Genomic DNA, 19,612 nt, shown 5'->3' with positions numbered 1-19,612 from the left:
AACATCTTGTGACTGAGGAAGACTATGTCTGTCTGCTGCACGGGTCTAGTACACATATTTATAGGAGTTTAAGTTTTAGTTAAACCTGTCAGCACGGTACGTCCCCAGATGGCACATCCACATAAGTAGCAGTGTGTTGCCAAAACTGGTTGCTCAGATTTTACTACTGCAAGCTCTTGGAGTTTAACCAAATGTTAAAGTTAAAACAAATCTCCAACTAAGGAAGTAAAAAGAGCTTTAATAAATGTTTAGAAAAAATTGTTTACATACAAGATACCTGTCAGACAAGAAGGTTTCCATCATAAAGGATTTATCTCCTGAAGTAGTTTACTGCCAGAAACATTCTCATCTAGAATGATTCAGTATGTCTAGTTCATTTGGACATTCCAAATACAAAGCAAGAAAGGGGGTCCTTGCAAGATGTGTTCAGTGAGTAGTAAATAAATACAAAGTATGGTTAAGTATGTATAAAGATCGCCACCACCAATTTATGCACGTTCAGAACACAGCAATGGAATAAAGAACTTGTTTGCATTTTCAGTTCACTCTCTGAAATAAGTAGCCTACGTCTGGCTTCCTTTAGTGAAAGAAGCTGGAGACTCGTTTTCTTTATACACACTCTAAATGTACTATTGGGGAGGGGTTGTATGGGAACTTAATTGGTGCTCACCCAAAAATGGGGTGTGTATTTCCATGAAGGAATCCAAAATGGTACCCAACTAGTATAAAGTTCTCTATATAGTATTACAGTAATTTTATGGTCTCAGAGATTTAGATCACCTTCTGAAGGATGTAATCCAAATATAAAAACTTCTTAAAATATTTCCAGTGGAACAGCACAGCTCCATTTTAATATTGTTGTGACTTTTGGTAACTACTGTAGTTTAAAAAGGGGAGCATTAGTAATAGTTGCTGCTATCAACCTTAGAGGCAGCTTTGAAGCTAGATAAGATAATAGATTTAAAGTAAATTTGAATTTGAGGGGAAAAAAGCAAGACAAAAGTATAAAGTATATCTATAAACCATTAGAATTTCTTAATGATCAGAAAAATAATTTAAAGCCTCCTAATTATAACTTACCTATTAAAGAGGATATATATTAAAGAAGAATATATTTAAATTATATTTTCAAGAGCAGTGTACACATAAGCAGTACTAGGGCAAACCATTCTGGCATAAAACTATAAAACATTGAAAAAATGTTTTGATGAACTATTATCTTTGTATTCAAATGTAAAATGTGCTGCATCACTACGGACCAGTGATCCTGTGAATGACACTTAGACACTTCTGTTTTGTTGACCTGTACACCAACAAAGAACCTCTTAAAGGAATCTGTTATTTAAGTGAATGGACCTTAACTATAATTTGACACAAACTAGGTAAATGGGTCACACACAACACTTTCAATTGCTGACAGAATTAAGCAACTATACAGAATCTTTATTGCATTTAGCTCTGTACAACAGAACACTCTCTCATTGCTGTAGAACTACCAGTTATATTGTAGTATAGCCGTTTAAGGGAAAATTCCAATAACTGATTATTCCAATAGCATGGAAACTGCTGCATATTATTTTGCTCTGTACAAACCAAAACTTTCTCCAAACTATTAAAACTGTGTAACTTCTAAGGATATTAATCTCTTAAATCTGATATGTAACGTGCCACATTTCTTTTATTCTGAATTCAAAGGGCAGGTAACTTCAAAGTCTTTCCCCTGAATAGACTACAGTGGATGTCTGAAATTAGGAGTAACATTCCTAGGTATCAGAAGCAGGCTGTGCAGACTGAATCGAGCTCGGTGCCCGCACGCCGACTTAGAATGCACATTTCTCCGAGGAACGAGGGCGGATCGGCTACTCCTTCCGTGCTCTTCTTTTGCGTACGGACTTGGCCGGCCCATCTCCAGATCCTGTGCTCTCATCCGCTTCCTTCATCTAGGAAAACAAAAGAGGAAAATGTTCATTTTCATACATTGTATAAACTAGTACTTAGTAGTAAATAATATATTTCTTATTCTCTGAAATACATGTTCTAACAATCAAATGCTATCTTATAATGTTCCTGTACTTCAGGCAGTTGATCAAGTGGTATGTATATAAATTGATGTTTTAATTTGTTCACCTTTTGGCATGATTACATTTCTAGAATAACTCAGCTTATCAAATATGCATCTGACAAAGAATACTGCTAACAACTCAATCGCGGTTTTATTTTATGATTCAGAACTTAATTTCAGTGTCATAATTAAAGGTTACATGACATTCATTTTCATTGCCGGATTTTAAGCATTAACTATTCATCACAGTATTTTTGTAAGTAATGAATTGTTGAGGTGGTTTTTCAGAGGCTTTTTCAGAATTTCTGGCATATGGTACTTTGAGAAAAATTTAGAGAGCAAAGGGAAACATCAAATTTATGGTTTGGGTTTTTCCTTTCCTTTAATTCTTATCCTTTTGGGTAAGCATTTATACATAAAGTAAACTTATGCAACAATATAAAATAATGGAGTTATTATATTTTACACAAAAGAGTTATAATTATTTCTCAAGGTTATACTATACAATCGGTTTATTTTAGCTAACAAATGTAAGAAGACTAAATACTGGAAGATCGAATTAAGATATTTTTAAATGTACACAAAATATTTTGTGAAGCAAAATGTATCTAGACGATATATTCAAGTGAATGACTGCAAGTATGATTATTTAAAGAATGACAGCTGAAACAATGTTTAAAACTGCATCCTAGAAGAAATTCTCCTCACCCAGCTCCCTCTAAATACGGCTCTTCATTCTAGATAATGATCCCCCAAACTCCCTTAAACCTCAAAGGGCAGTGAAGACCAGTAATCAGGTATATGTACTGAATAAACTTTAGAAAACAAGCAAAAACAATCAAGTTTATTTGGGAGATTTCTTCAAATGGATAAAACAGAAAGTTTATTTCAACATATGCGACAGAACTGTACCCTCGCCCTATTTAACACGCACTCGGCAATAAGAGTGGTGACACAGGCTGGAGAAGCAGAGCAAACAGGCTTTTGGTACGTGCTGGAGAGAAAAAAGGAAGCCCCGGTTCTGAATTATACTCTGGATGGTTTCTGACTCCATAATAGCCGACTAAAACAAGGCACCGCGCAAAGTTCCACGTCAGGATATAAGAAGGGGTAGACCTATCAAGTTAATGGGAAAACTAGTTTTACTAAAGATTTGAGAAAAAATACCGGGTCACCCTGGCTGTCCTGGCTCAGTGGCTGAGCGTCGACCCCTGCACCAAGAGGTCACCGGTTCGATTCCTGCTCAGGGCACATGCACAGGTTGTGGGCCAAGTCCCCAGTGGGGGGCATGGGAGGCGGCCAATCGATGTTCTCTCTCATCGATGTTTCTATCTCTCTCCCCCTCTCCCTTTCTCTCTCAAATCAATAAACAAACAAACAAACAAAAATCACCAGGTCAGGCAGATAGTACTCAACTACCTAATGAGTGAAATATTTCCAAATGTGGAATGTAAATTACTGAGTCAGTGAGAATGTTTATACAATGACTGTTTTTGTAATGAACACAATTACCTTTCAAATATTCAAATGGTCTATTTATTATAACTTTCAACAGAATACTTTAAAGTCATAATTTTTTTCCTTTAATCCTCACCCAAGGATAATATTTATCCTCAAATAGAATGAAAGTGAGAGGTGGGGGGGGAGAGAAACATTGACATGAGAGAGACACATGAATTGGTTGCCTCCCACACTACCCCAACCAGGGCTGAGGACTGAAAAGTAACTGAGGTACGTGCCCTTGACTGAAATCAAACCTGCGACTCTTGGTCCACGGGCTGATGTTCTAACGGCTGAGCCAAACCTGCCAGGGCTAAAGTCATAATTTTTTATAGGTGCAGCTCTGTCTTTATATTTTGTAAACCACAGGCTTATTTTATACTATTTCATTAGGTATTAACATAATATAAATTATTGTATTTTCTAGCCTCCTTTTGCACACATTTAAAAAACCATATGGAGGCTCTTATGAAAGCTGAAAGAAATATGGCAAAAAAATCCTCCACAAACCAGATTGCTCCTTTTATTGAAACAATTTTTTGGCTAATGATCATACGTAGAAACTGGTTTATTTTCTGAGTTAGCTGCTCACCTCATCCTCTGATCCAGACTTATTTGATTTATTTCCTTCTTCTCGTCCTTCTATGATTTCAATTTCTTCCTCGCTCTTTTCCTCAGGTTCACCTTCTTCTTCTGGAATACAGGTTTTATTAAAGGCAAAGACCTGATGAATAGGATTTTGCTACTAAAAAGTATTAAATACAATAAAGGGAATTTATTTACATTTCAATGTTTAAAAGCAATATCTTCCATTAGAAAATTTTTTTAAATTAATTACAAATACTCATGAAGGTCAGGGGGTATGGTGGGGTGGGGTAGAGGGGTCAATGAAGGAAAAAAGGGGGGACATCTGTAATACTTTCAACAATAAAGATAAACAAACACTCGTGACCACATTTTATAAATAAATTATATTTCAGGAAAGGAATATTCTTAAGCATTTAGTATGTGTATAATATGAAAAGCAAATATCTATGTATAAAGTTTATATGTGTACATAGACATATGTAAATATACGTGTGTGTGTGTGTGTGTGTGTGTGTTTAGATTATGGTTTTTAAATCAACTGTTTCATCAACTAATTAAGTTAAAAAATAGTGCTCAAGACATCATTGAAGTTGTCAGAAGCTCAATCTGGTCTGGGCTTGGGACACAGGCAAACATCAATAGTTTTACATCTACCTAGATGTGCGTGAGGAAGTCTCAATGGAGAACCACCAAAGAGCCTCAGTTCTTTAATTCTAACATCTTCAGGGGTTTGGTAAAGGGTGGGAAGGGGGCATATGATTCAGTAATCCATTCAGGCAATGCCATTATTTGATATAAACTCTCTGATATACAGCAGCCATGGAAGACTTGGTGTTGATTTTGTTGCTGCAGGCACCTGCCTTACACCTCCTTCTGTTGTACAGAGGCCATGGTCTACACCACCCATCTCATCTGTATTCTCGGAGTCAAGAAAAGTCCTTGCAAAAAACTGTGGCATATGGGATCCGTAGTTGCTAGGCTTGTAAGCAACTGAACAATATTTAAGTATCTTTCTTTCTAGAAGACAAAAACTGTGAATAGGATGGGGCTGTTTGGGGTACAACACCCAAGAGGGATAATAACTCCTCTTTGCCACAGTCACACATTCTTGGGGATTCAGATGGTATAAATTTGACAATAAGTAGTACAGGAGCTAGTGTTTACCAGATAACCTACTGTTTTTCTGAGCTTTGCCCAGGGTTCCCGTTATAAACCTCTATCACTGTCTTACCTTTTTCAAGAATTTCACCATCACTTTGCTTTTTTTCCTCTTCCAAGTCGGCTGGTTTCTCCAGGGCTGCTTTCTCTTCCTTCACTTCCTGCTCTAGCGCTCCCTTTGTTTGTGGTTTACATATGTCAGTTTTTTTATACTCTGCATCTTCATATTTTTTCTGTGGTAGTTTAACATAAGCTATTTTTACTAAAAGCAAAGCAGTATTATTTTTTATTTATATGAGAGAGACATTGGTTTGTTGTTCCACTTACTTAGGCATTCATTGGTTGCTTCTTGTATGTGCCCTGACCAGGGATCGAACCCCCATCCAACCTTGGCATATCAGGACAGCGCTCCAACCAACTGAGCTACCCAGTCAGGGCCGCAAAGCACTATATTTTAAAAAGTTTTTTGCAATAACTGACATCATACACAATAAAAAATTTATGCAAAATTTAGTTTATTACTTTTAAGAACCACTTCCTCGATTCATGGAAGTCTTAAACATTAAGAGGTTTTTTTTTTTTAAGTTGAAGGAAATTAATTTTATTTACCTTTACTTTTCTTGGCCAACAAAATGAAGTAATTAATGCTATTGGAAGCCCTGCTGTCACAAGGTAAATGAGCCAAAGCCAGGGGTAGTCTTGAGCAGCTGTCATTAACTGTGTCAACACACCGGGCTACAGAGGGAATAAGCGTGAAAACAAAACTCATTACAGCCTTCATCAGGAAATACAGCCTACCCAAAACTCTTATTTTACCTAGGCATTTCTTATTAAGGAGTATGAACTTGTTAGGCTAAAAAATAATTCATTTTCCTATCTTACACTTTATAAAGTTTAAACTTTTAATTATTAGCATGCATCGCTGATGGAGACTTTGTAGTAGAACATATGTGACTACATAGGTGGAAACCCCTAACTTACCTGCAAAAATAATGACAATTTTCTTTTTCGGTAAATTTAAATTTCAGAATACAATTAGCCTTTATGGATATACACCGGGAGTGGCAAAAGTAGGTTTACAGTTGTGAGTACACAAAACACAGAGTTTATTCTTATATCATTATTTATTGTTATATTATTTTCCATATGAACAACTATAACCCTACTTTTGCCCCACCCTGTATTATCTGGTTCATTTAGAAGTATATAACTCTGATAGTTCATTCTGTACTTTTAAAGGACTTATTAATGAAATCAACCTGAGAATTATTGCTATCACTTAGGCCTGGAATTGATAAGGTTGCAAAGACTTGTAGATAAAGACTAGAAATAGATATATTAAGTCGTCTCATTTCTATAAACAGCAAATAATTACCTTATAGCACTCATAATTCAATGAATGAAATGAAGACTTACACATGCATATATAATTCATTATATAGTTTATAATGAATTTGTATCACAATAAAATAAAGCTAATAAATATTCTGTCTATATAAATCTAAGTACATTTCTATGGCACTTAACAATTATTACGTATTTATTTACCTTTTAAAGGGTAATTTGCATAACTATGCCCAGGACCAAGTCCTATCACTCCTATATGATCGGTACGATACCTCATTAGCATCTTCTGTCATTCTCTTCACTCCCCAACCAGCTGCGGCCCAGCGATCTGCTACTTCCTTTTCTGAACAGATAATGAAATTATCGAAGAAGATGTCAGAGGTCATAGACCAAAGCTCTAAACCAAGAGCAGAGAAAGAAGTCAGAAGAAATGGATGCTCATCTTCAAAATAATCTGGATTAGGAATTTTTCGAGGACTCCAGATTCCCTGAAAGAAAAACAATTTGAAGACATTTTCAAATAAAATAATTTCATTATAAATGCTACTTAAGAAGCAGTTGCTATTGAATGAAATCATCTATACTAATTGGAGAAAAAGAAAATTTTGATATTAATTCATTAGTAATTCACTGGAAATGAAATCTTGTTCTTTTTCTGTACATAATGTTCCTATAAATAATACTGACTTTAAACTCTGCAAAAAAAAAAGGGCAGAGTGAAAATCCAACACACACAGGAACTTGAGTAATTAAATTTCACAAGTGATTCTATTTTAGAAAAGTTTCTTTTTTCCCAATCCTCACCTGAAGATAATTTTTTCACTGATTTTTAGAGCGGAAGGAGGAGAGCGCACATGCGCGAGAGAAACAGCAATCAGTTGCCTCCAGTAAATGCCCCAACTGGAGATGGAACCAGCAACCCAGGCATGTGTGTGTGCCCTGACTGGGAATCAAATCTTCAACCTTTTGTTATATGGGACAACACTCCAACCAACTGAGCTACTCAGCCAGGCTAGACAAATTTTTTATATTTAGTAAATAAAGTATTTAAGGCAACATGATATTAAAATTGCCCAAATCAGAGAGACTGCTATTTGGCAAAAATGGAGCCACTCCTTTTAACATATACCCATGACACACATCATTATTCAACCATGGCTGAATTGCAAAACAGTTATCCAACATCAAAGTTCCATTAGATCTGGAACGATTAAACACAATCAAACTGAATCAGTTCGACAGTATGATCACTCACTGACTCACTATTCCATCATACATATCTACTCTGTTCCAGGCACTATGCCAGAACTAGGGGCACAGTGATGGGCATGGGTCTTGTATTATGAGGGAGACAGACATTAAAGAAAAAATTTCCAAAATAAATATATTGTGATATATTCTATAAAGAAAAACTAAAGTGAGCAATTAGAGTATGTAACTGCATATGTATAATACATGTTAGAAAATGTCAATGAATAATTAGATAAAATATAGGGTTAAATGGATAACAACAGACTTCTACTACAAAAAGGTAAGTACACTCAAAAGTGTACCTAACTGTAATATCTGACTCATATTGGGGAACAAAAATCAAAATTTTAATAATAGCAAAAAGTAAGCAGCACATTAAATAAACACAGGCAGTCATCTTGATCAGAACCTGCTTATTATATTTAATTCTAAAATAGAACTTTATTCCATAATGATCATCAATTAACTATTAGAGAAAAATACAGTATGAAGTGACTGATCTCGAGTTCTTAAATGTATTTCTCCAGAAAATTACAGATTTACATTAAAGATATAAATAATTAGTTGAAGTCTATCTACTTTGTCTTCTTAAGATAGCCAAGGTACACTATTACAAATCAATTTTCTAAAGTTAATGTAACATTATCAATAACTATATATGTAATAGAAATAGCATAACATTTTGACTCTGCAATGGAACTGGAACATACCTGGTAATCAGGATTATCTATCATTGGAGGTCTCCACACTCCCTTGTATTTTGGGTTATCTATCATGGGAGGTTTCCACTCACCACACCCAATCTGACATGCTGGATTAGAAATGCGAGGCGTCTCCCATTCTCCATCCATGTCTTCATTCCTTAGGATATTAGAACAAAGCAAATATAATAACCTCAATTCTCTCCTGTCAGCCACATATACTAGTAAGAAAAAGCAAGTGGAACATGAAATGGACCCGTGGAGATAAAGGGTGCTTACCAGTCCAGAGGTTTTTCAACACTGGGATCTGGAATATATATTGGCTCATCATCGAGCCAGCCGTCAGGTTTAACAGCACTTAAATCTTCTATCTGGGCAGGTTCACTTTCATCCCTAAAAACACAGTATTTTATGTTAATTATTAATATTCAAAGGTTTAAAAATGCATGTTGCAAAATTCAGAAGGTACCAAAAGTATTTCCTACCTTTCTGCCTCTGTGCCTACATCTTCTGCTAACTTGCCAGTGTTTGGTATATCGCCCTGTTGTGCTCTATGCATACATGCACATATGTATATATTCCTTTTATACAAATAGCATTCTATAAAGGTTGCTTTTGTCACTTAAAAGTCAGTCATTCAACAACAAATACATATTGGATATTGGCTATGTGTGAAGACTGCTCTAGGAGCCCTATTTTGGATGAGATTTAGAGCATTCGGGGTGATAGGGCAGTAGACTAGGAGCCCTATTTTTTTTTCTTTTTTAAAAAATTCTCACTTTCTATTGATTTTTAGATAGAGTGGGAGGGAGGGAAAGAGAGAGAAACATCAATGTGAGAGGGACATATTGATTGACTGCCTCGTGCACGAGGTTGGGGTCGGGGATTGATCTAATCTGCAGCCAAGGTACGTGTCCTTGACCAGGAATTGAACCTGAGACTCTTTGGTCTGCAGGTTGATGCACTAACCACTGAGCAAAACCAGGGCTAGGAACCCTATTTTATATACATATATATATGCTCCATTCTTCCTAATAGTTCCAAGTCTTTTATTTTGTAGAGATATATTTATCTTACCTATCTACAACTGAGGGACATTTAGTGTTCCCCAAAACTTCCTATCACAAATAACACATATCCTGGAATATATTAGAAATTAGTAAAAAGTTAGGCCTCTGTCAGCTATATGAATTTTAAATATTTTAAGTATTTTTTATTATAATTTATGGTGGGTTTTTTGGTCATATGTAAATCATTTATTCCAATGTAGTTGAAATTTGTTAATATTTTCTTTTATAATTTTTCAATTTTATATCATATTTAGAAAGGTCTTTCCTACACTAATATTTTAAACTATTTAATTTTAGTAATTTTACATTTTCATTTAAAAATAGCACTTAGTAAATTCTAAAATATATTAACATAATTATAGTATGTACTGAATAGAAATACTAATATAATTTTCCTCTTTATAGAAAAGTAGACATTTAAAACAAGACTACGTTATGATTTTCCAAACAAAACTTAACCAAATAAACAGAAATAATCAACTCTCTCTATGTGAAGACTTGTACTTGCCTGATATCAATGCCATCTTGAGTCTCTGGGGGCTCAGAGTAACCAGAGTTTAAAATTTAAGGAAACATTTCTTTTAGCACTTATGTATATAACAACTTCTAATACATATCACCAATCAGAATGAGGTTTCCATATGCAGTTTCTCTCATTTAAGTGCAAACTTATTTCCCAGTGTTACACTTTATGAGGAAACAATTATGAAGCAATGTTAGAATACCCACAAGAAGGATAGGGTCCTACCTTTTCTGACAGTATAAATTCACAGTGATATGCTAATAAGTGATTTTTCATTTAAAAACTGTACTATTGCCCTGGCCAGTTTGGCTCAGCGGTTAGAGCGTCCGCCTGCGGTCCGGAGAGACCCGGGTTCGGTTCCCGCTAAGGGCGCGTACCTCGGTTGCAGTTTGTCCCCGGCTCTGGTTGGTCGTGCGGGTGGCAGCCACTCGATGTGTCCCTTTCACATCGATGTTTCCCTCTCTCTCTTCCTCTCTCTCCCTCCCGCTCTATCTGTACAAACAGTGGAAAAATGTCCTCAGGTGAGGATAAAATAAATAAATAAATAAAAACTGTACTGTTCTTCCCACCTTGAACAAGTGACTTCCCTATTATACTATTTGCCTGAAAGCAAAGACATTTTCATTACTAATCAGCATCCCTCTTTATCTACAAGAAAGTTAGCCAGTTAACACTTTTGGTTCCAGGAGCAATACTCCATGTTCTGAACAAATAAGAACTGAAGAAATGGGAACAGACACTTTCCAAAATGAAGCACAGAGAGAAAAACTGGTGTAAGAAAACGAACAGATCCTTAGTGACCTGTGGGGTAATATAAAGCAGTTTAACATATATTAAGTGGTACCCACCCCCAAAAAAGAGATGAGGAAGCACATAAAAATATTTTTTAAAATAATGGCCAAATGTACCCAAATTTGATTCCAACTATAAATCCACACTCCAAAAAGTTCAAAGAACCCAAAGGAATGAAACACACACACACACACACACACACACACCACACACACACACTCTACATCAGGGCACAATAAAACCAAACTGTTGAAATCTGGTAATAATAAAATCTTAAAACCTAACAGAAAAAGTGACACATTAGGTAAAGAAGAACAAGGATGGTAACAGCTGACTTCTCATCAGAAACAGTGCAAGCTCCCAAGACAAGCCATGGCTGTTGCAAAATAACTGTCAATCTTCATCCAATAGTGAAAATATACCCAAACTGAAGGCAAAAGAAAGAAGTATTCAAATAAAAGTTGAGAGAATTCAATGATAGCAGACGCACACTACAATGTGTTAAGAAAAGTTTATCAGGCAAAAGGAAAACAGTAACAGATGGAAATTTGTATCTACACTAAAGAATAAGAGTACTAGAGCCCTGGCTGGTAGTGCAGGTGGTTGGAGCACCATCCCGTACACCAAAAGGTTGCAGGTTCAATTCCCTATCGACACATACCTAGGTTGCAGGTTTGATCCCCTATCAGGGCACCTATGAAAAGCAATCAATCGATGTTCTCTCTCACATCTATGTGTGTCTCTTTCTCTCCCTCTCCCTCTCCCTGCCTGCCTTCCTCCCTACCTCCCCCTCTCTCTCCTTTCCCCTCTCAGGTGAGGATTAAAAAATCAAAAGAATAAGAGTACTAGAAATGGTCAATAAAAGGGCTTTTCCCTTAATAACTGTCTTATTAAAAGCCACTGACTAAAGAATAAGTATGCACGGCCCTCACACACATACAGAGTAAACGTGTGATAAAGGCACAAAAGATGGAAGGGGGAATGTGCCTTAGATCTGAAGTGGTGCAACACTACTTGAAAACAGACTGAACTAAGTTAAAGATACATACTGTCAGCCCTAGAGAAACCACTAAAATAAACCAGAGTGAAGCTAATAAGCTAACAAAAAAGAAAAAAATAAAAGAATAAAATAAAATAGCTCAATCCAAAAGAAGTCAGAAAAATTTTTTTTTATAAAGGACCACAGAATATATGGGACAAATGGAAAACAATAGTGAGGTGATGGGTTTACATCCAACCATATTAACAATTACAATAATTTCAAAAAGCATTACCCTAAGTGAAAGAAGCCAGAAAAAAAAAGCTATACACTATGATTTCATTTTATATGATAGTCTAAAAAAGACAAAACTATAAGGGACAGAAATCAGATCAGCGATTGCCCCCAAGGAGGAGGAAACTGATTACAAAAGGACATGAGGGATCTTTTTGGATGATGTAAATATTCTATGTCATGATTATGATGGTGGTTAGTTACATCATTATATATATTCATCAAAATGAATAAAACTGTATATAAAATATATGAAATTATACTTCATTACATCTGACAGAAAAAAATGCAATTTGAATCCAGCAAATATACAAAGGACAATACTTGTTGACCAAGTGGATGGTAAGGTTACTCCAAAATTAATCAACATAATTTACCATACTAAGAAAATAAAGGAGGAAATCTTTATGGTCATTTCAATAAATGCACAAAAAAGCATTTTACAAAATCCAACACATGGTCATGAAAAAAAACCTCTTAGTCAACTAAGAACCGAACTTTATAAACTCACACTTAGTATTCATACACTCAGCCTGCCACTTCCAGACCCCCAACTCGGGAACTGGATGAGTTAATGTTTCTTGTCTTCAGCTGCTAAATATTTAGGAAATTTGTGACACAGCAACAGATAACTAATATAGTGAGTTAAACACAAAAAGACAGATAATCTATTTAGCAATATCATAATTGTTACCCAGTCAGCAGGAAAAAAAAAAAAGGTTCTTAGGAATAAAGGTAACAAGATCTTTATGGAGAAACTGCAAAACATACTTGAAGGACAAAGAATACCTCCATAAATGGAGAGACAGGTATCTCTCACCATCTGAACTCAAGCTATGGGAACTCAGGAATTGAATACATTTCTTTTAGGGAAAATATTCATAATCCTGTAGAATGAAAATGACACAAATACTCAGCTAGCAAAATATTAGGGTTAAGCAAATTGATATGCGTGAATCCTATATAGTTTTATAAGATGTTGAAGATATATCTATTTTAAGGCTAAGTAACGGAAAAGACTACAGCTATGTAAAATTTGCACACACGATAAAGATTAAACAAGAAATTAAAATAAAGTGTTGGTGTTTGAGTCATGGAATCTCCCTCTGCCCACCCCCACCCCCAGCACTGGGAGGATAAAAATAAAAGTACATTGAAAAATGCAACAAAATTAAAGTATGTATTAAATTAAAATGAAAATTAAGATAATTGAAAAGCAGGTAAGAGCAAAATCCATTTTAGAATAGTATTTCCCCCCAAATAATCAAATTAAGTCATTCTGATGTTTAAAAGAATACATTTCATTAGTAGTAAACTTCACTTATATGTTTTGTGTCATTTCTCAATTATGTTTTACTACCGAATTCTTTGCTTACCAGTCCTCCGGCTTGACGGCAGAAGGGTCAGGGATTTTTGCTCTTTCATCCCAATCATCAGGTTTTTCATCGCTGGGATCTTCTATTTCTTTGGGAGGATTTACAGAAGGAACCACATCCTCTAGTAGGCTTCCTTTGTTTACAGTTATTTGATCAACTAATACTTCAAATGTGTCATCTGGATACATCACTAAAGAGCAATTTAAATATATTATAGTTATCATACTGATAGACATTTAAAAAATAATCTTCTAAATAATAAAAGTATCCTAAACATCATGGGTAAAATTTTCTCTCAACCAGAAAGAGTAGTTACCATTGCACTAAACTAAAATATGCTGAAATCACTAGATTTAGTGATTTGTAAAATCAAAGATAAAATTTTAGGTCACAATAATAATTTAGTAAAATGTTCCATTACTTCTCAAATAAAAAATATCAACTACCTAGCTCAATTTTGGACTCACACAACCAGTCAGCTTCACTCTTTTATAGTTACAACCCAATCTTGTTCAGTGTTTTAAAATAATTAAACAACCTCAAACTTTAAGTTGCAAGTACACTATAAAAATTTTCATTTTTTCTGAACCATTTGAGAGTAAGTTACTGACTTCACTGACATCATTCTTGAATGTTTTAATGTATATTAAATGTGGACATACTCCTCCTACATAACCCCAATCTAGGAAATTAACATCAATACACTATCATTTCCTAGAAATCCTTAAAGATAAAGTTTACTGGCATTTCAAATTCAATGGTTCATTGATTGTGTAAAATATCTTAAAGGTGACTGAAATTATTGAAGCTTACATTTATCATTATGCTGAGGTAAATTCTAGCTCTCTGAAGTCCCATGCCAAACACTTCATAAAGAACTCCCTAATCCTTTGTGATGACAAGAAAGAGGCTCTCTCCTCCTCTGTAAACATGGAGGGAGGTCACTGGGTAAAATTTATATTGTGGGAAGGAATGACACATGAAAACAGCTGCCTAATATTTGCTTTCAACAAGCTAAAGAAGTAGGAGCTGCCAAGCGATGTCTGGATTGCCCCGACCCACCACCTCCCGCAGAAACTGTCCTCAGGTAATGCCAGTCTCCAAGGTTTCCACCACGATGCCAGATTATACCAAACCCAAGGATGCAATTCATACACAAACGCAGATATTGCAAACAAATCCTCAATATTTTCTCCACTATTTCCTCTTCTATTAACAGCTGAGATTATAACACAATATTATAACAACAAAGGAAAAAAGTCAAGCTAAGCCCTGGCCAGTCTGGCTCAGTGGCTGGAGCACTGGCCCACGAACCAGAGTCCGGGGGTTTGGTTCCCATTAAGGGCATATACCTCGGTTGCAGTTTATCCCCGGCCCTTGCTGGGGTCGTGTGGGTGGCAACCACTCGATGTGTCTCTCTTACACGGATGTTTCTCTCTCTCTCTCTTCCTTCCTCTCCCGCTCTGTCTAAAGATAAATGCAAAAATGTCCTCAGGTGAGGATAAAAAAAAGTCAGACTTGAATTTCCATTCCAGTCCATAGGTTACTATTGCTTCCTAGAGCAAGTTACTCAAGCTATGTTAAAGCAAAACACAGAGAAAATGCTCCCCTCACATGATGGTTCTAAACAAAGTGCCTAATATAGAGCCTGGTACCTATGAGATGATTAATGACAATTAGTTCTTTTTTCTAGTCTTTCTCTTATATGCTTGCATACCATGATGTGCCTCCAATTTGAATCATGTTTTCTTTCTTTCCCCATTTGAATATTATAAGCATTTCTTTCCTATTGCTAAACATTTCACAGTTATCATTTTTTATTGTATAGAAAACCCCTATTGTAACACTTGGGTTGTTTCTAATTTATAGTGTATTTGCACACAGGGGTTATTTGGATAAATTCCTGAAAGTGGGATTGTGGTGTCCAAGGACACAGGCTCTTAGGGCCTCTAATAGATCCCACCAAATTGCTTCTGACCAGGTTTGCACAGTCAAGTCTGGTTAAATTAATTTGTTCTGTCTTAGTTATAATTTCACATATTTTACAATTTATGTTCCCCAAAACGTCCAGTACTACCTTCCAATTCCACATATGGTCTTTGATGTCAATGCTGACATTAAAGATTTGGCCTTGGCGGATCAAATGAATATTTCTGCAACAGCAGTCTTTGGGGAGAAAGCTGAAATACTTTAGTCTTGGATGGAGTTGTCCTGTTGGGTTCTGACATGCTGTGATATTATGTAATCCTGGGCAGAGCACAGCTCTCAACTGTATGTACTTGGGAAGAGGACAAAAAATCCCTATGATGTTCTGCCCCCTCAACATCTATGCAAACTTCTATTTACATAAAGTTAAGCATGTTAATGTATGGTTGCTCCATACTTTCCCTCTCAAGGTTTAAATAGGTACACCACCACCACGAGGTAGGACCTAACAATAATCTCAACTGCCTGTAGAATAAAGTCTAAGCTTTCCAGCCTGGTCTTACAGACTTCTTCCTCTCTGATCTTATTTCCAGTTTTAAACTCTTACAGTACCAGTAATGTCATTGTGCCTAAAATACCCTTTTGCCTCCTCTTCCACAGTCTACCTGCACTTCAAGACTTGTTCAAATACAATCTCCTTCACTAGGTTTTCTCAGAGTCACCAAACTGGAAGTGATACTGCTTTTGAACTCAACTGCCTCATCTGTACCCCTCATATGGTGCTTGAGTTTCTACCTGCACTTAAATTATTTCCTAAAAAGATAAGCTCTTTAAGGGCAAGATCCATATGTTTCTCTCGGAGCCCTTGCCGTGCAAGTATCAGCAGTCAGCGAATATTTTTGATTGAACGAATTAAAAGGATATACCCAGGGTATATAGATGAGTCTTCCGGTCTGTAAAGAACTTTTTAAGGTCTACTTCTGGAGGTTTGGCATGTTTCTCTTCAAAAACTCCAGTTTTTGGATGTTTATGTCTGAAGATAAAATGAAGTTTATAATCTTCTCCACATTTATCTGGTCCAAACATGATGGTATAGGGTGTTTTATCATAAAAATTTTCCTTCAAAGAGAGATGAATGATGGGATTAGTCCAGAATTAGGGTGTTTGATGAATTTCTCTATCCTATCCAGTAAGTAGAGTTTATAAAAATGTATTAAATGCTAGTTCACCAAAGAATTATTTGACACAAGGGACAATAAAGGATGCTGGAAAATGACATTTTATTTCAAAATAGATTTTTTTTAAAGCACACACTGCACTTCTTTCAGAGAGATGTAGGAGGGAAGCTGAAACCACTCTAGCAACATCAGAGTAAGCTTTAATCACTTTATGTAAATCTGCATTGCTAATAATTTATTAAGAAAATGAAGCATAGAGAAAAGCATACTTAGACCTTAAGACTACAATGATTATCCATTACTATTATTCAGCAATACGCTAGAAAATGACCCTCCTGAGCAGAGTGAAGAAACTTCAGACACAAAGCAGACACAGAGACTATCTTTACTACTCTTTTGCTACTAGTAAGTTCTCATTTGACAAGGCCTCTGGTTAAAAGCAATGGGATCTGGAGCTGGATCCTGGGGTTCAAATCCTGCCACTGCCACTTAAATGAGGTGCATGTGGCCCTGAGCAAATTCCTTAACCTCTCCGTAGTTTTTTTAGCACCTCTGAAGTATGGAGATAATAACAGTACCTATTTTGTAGGGTTTCTCTGAGGATTAACTGCGTTAATCAGATAAAGTGCTTAAAAAATACTTGGGCCCTGGCCAGGTTTGGTTCAGCGGTTGGAGTTTGGCCGGCAGACCAGAGAGACCGGGGTTCGGTTCCCGCTAAGGGCACATATCTCGGTTGCAGTTTGTCCCCGGCCCCGGTTGGGGTTGTGTGGGTGGCAACCACTCAATGTGTCTCTCTCACATCGATGTTTCTCTCTCTTTCTCTTCCTCCCTCTCTCCCTACTATTCTACCTGAAGATAAATGCAAAAATGTCCTTGAGTGAGGATTTTAAAAAACCAAACTTGGCATTCAATGTTATTATTGTCATTGTACCTTCAGGTGACTGTCACCTGAAAATACCTAAAACACGAGCTTGCACATTACTACATATAGCCTCCCCTCTACCTGGTGCTACTGGTGGTATGTGAGTCTTTCGTCCAGGTTTCACAGCCTGTGCACAGCCATGCATCTGACGTATCTCAGTCTCAGACACCTTACTTCTGCTGTGTGCAGAAGCCCTGACACAGCCTCCTAAAGGAGAATGCTGGGAGAAATGTCCCCGACCTTGAGGGGGGCCTAATACAAGCTGCTTCATTATGAAAACGCTTTTGGTTATTTTTGTGGGCTGTCAGCTCCTGAGCTGGCCCACCTTTTCATGCAGTTCTCCGATCATTTTGTTTGACTGCTTTGCTCTGTTATCTTATCTCTCTGAACAAACTTAAGATTCTCATTTGGTAAAGAATATAACTCTAAGCTGATCTCTCAATGACATTTATAATCACCATGTTATTTCTTATTTATAGACATGGCAATTTTTTTTATGTTGCTAAAAAACCAATTACAAAAATGGATGCCATCAAGTAATATGCTGTGCATGAAACTTGAAGGTCACTGTAAAAGCCACATAAACTCATGTTAGATAAAAGATTTTCAAAGTTCTTTTCAATTTCAGTTGAAAATAAAAATTTCTGTTTCATCAATTACTCCTTAAAATACTTATTAACTTTAATACTTATCAACATTAAAATATCATACCAGATTCAAATCATCAATGTCTGCTAGGAGTTTAATGTATGCACCTCCACAATCAATACCATCTTGGAAATTTACTTCATATCTAAATAAAGGGAAAAAATCATACTGCTGATAAATAAAAATGACTAATTACTCTTCAAAGTCTTATATATCACTCTCCATTCACTTAGACATAAATGTTTTACATTGCCAGAAAGCCCACAATACACATATCCACAGTCTAGAGGAAATACAAAGAAATGTATTTTTCTATGTACATCTTTAAAATAGTAAAAGTAGAATCATTATCAACAATTAAAAAGCCAACTAATTTTTGAGATAATTTTTCCATCAAAACTGATGAATTAAGAATAAAATACTTTGACTAAAACTATAATAGGAAACTTCAAATTCAGATAAGGTATATACTATATATATTCCTTAATAGACTAAAAAACAAAGACTATGAAGACCATAGGTCCAGCAACAGATTTCTAAGAAATTTCTAGTGATCTTAGATATCCAGTTCATTACCACTTTGTCTTTTAGTTCAAGTATACCTAACCACGTTAAATAATTGTACATTTAATGAAATACTTCCAGCAAAAATATTTCATAATCTCAATCAATAACCTGGAGCATTTCAGACTTTAACAGCCAGGAGATGAGAAACACAGTATAACAGCTAAAGGAGCAATCTGAGAGGACAGTCTGTTTATGAATTTACAACACTGAGTAATTCTCAGGGGGGTGGGGGGGTGGGATTAAGGAAATAGTCTTGTTGAGACACAGACTCACTGCACAGCACTTAGAAGTGATTTTTGGTAAAGCGATGAATTACAAATGTCATAAGTCAATAAGGGAATGGCTATAAGTCAATGAGTGAAAACTGAAAAGGTTATAATTTGGTTTATTGAATTTTAAAAAAAGATGAAAACTAGAGAAACAACAAGAACTAGTGGTAATTTTAGTGGACTATTGTTTATAATCTTTCTGAAGAAACTTTAGTGACAATAAAGTAAAGAAAAAAATAGCATACAAAACTTTGAGAGTGTGTACCCAATTAGTGTATATACTTGGTACTGAAAATAACAGGAAATAGACTAACATTTTAAGTGATTATCTGAGTTGCCAGATCATGGTGATTTCCCCTCCTATTTTCTACTCTACTTTATGGTGACAAACAGGTACTTTTTGTCAAAATAATAAATGTGGTTATTAAAATGTTATTAAATTAATTTATTAAAATAATAAA

General features: G+C 35.7%; 1 protein-coding gene across 1 annotated transcript in view; it reads right to left on the bottom strand.

Annotated features, from left to right (window-relative positions):
- Positions 1-1,424: 1,424 nt before the first annotated feature.
- Positions 1,425-19,612, bottom strand: part of CLGN (calmegin) — a 37,680-nt gene continuing 19,492 nt past the window's right edge. The window contains exons 6-15 of the mRNA XM_036240428.1: positions 18,379-18,460; positions 16,494-16,686; positions 13,642-13,831; positions 8,887-9,000; positions 8,617-8,767; positions 6,928-7,143; positions 5,918-6,043; positions 5,382-5,541; positions 4,155-4,255; positions 1,425-1,940 (exon numbers count right to left, since the gene is read on the bottom strand). Coding sequence (XP_036096321.1) covers positions 1,860-1,940; positions 4,155-4,255; positions 5,382-5,541; positions 5,918-6,043; positions 6,928-7,143; positions 8,617-8,767; positions 8,887-9,000; positions 13,642-13,831; positions 16,494-16,686; positions 18,379-18,460 — 1,414 coding nt within the window. The 3' untranslated portion in view covers positions 1,425-1,859. The remainder of the gene's footprint in view (positions 1,941-4,154; positions 4,256-5,381; positions 5,542-5,917; positions 6,044-6,927; positions 7,144-8,616; positions 8,768-8,886; positions 9,001-13,641; positions 13,832-16,493; positions 16,687-18,378; positions 18,461-19,612) is intronic.

Source organism: Molossus molossus, unplaced genomic scaffold (genome assembly GCF_014108415.1).
Source record: "Molossus molossus isolate mMolMol1 unplaced genomic scaffold, mMolMol1.p scaffold_m16_p_4, whole genome shotgun sequence".
Taxonomy (NCBI): Eukaryota; Metazoa; Chordata; class Mammalia; order Chiroptera; family Molossidae; genus Molossus; species Molossus molossus.
Note: the sequence above shows the minus strand (reverse complement) of the source record. Positions and strands in the feature narration are given on the sequence as shown.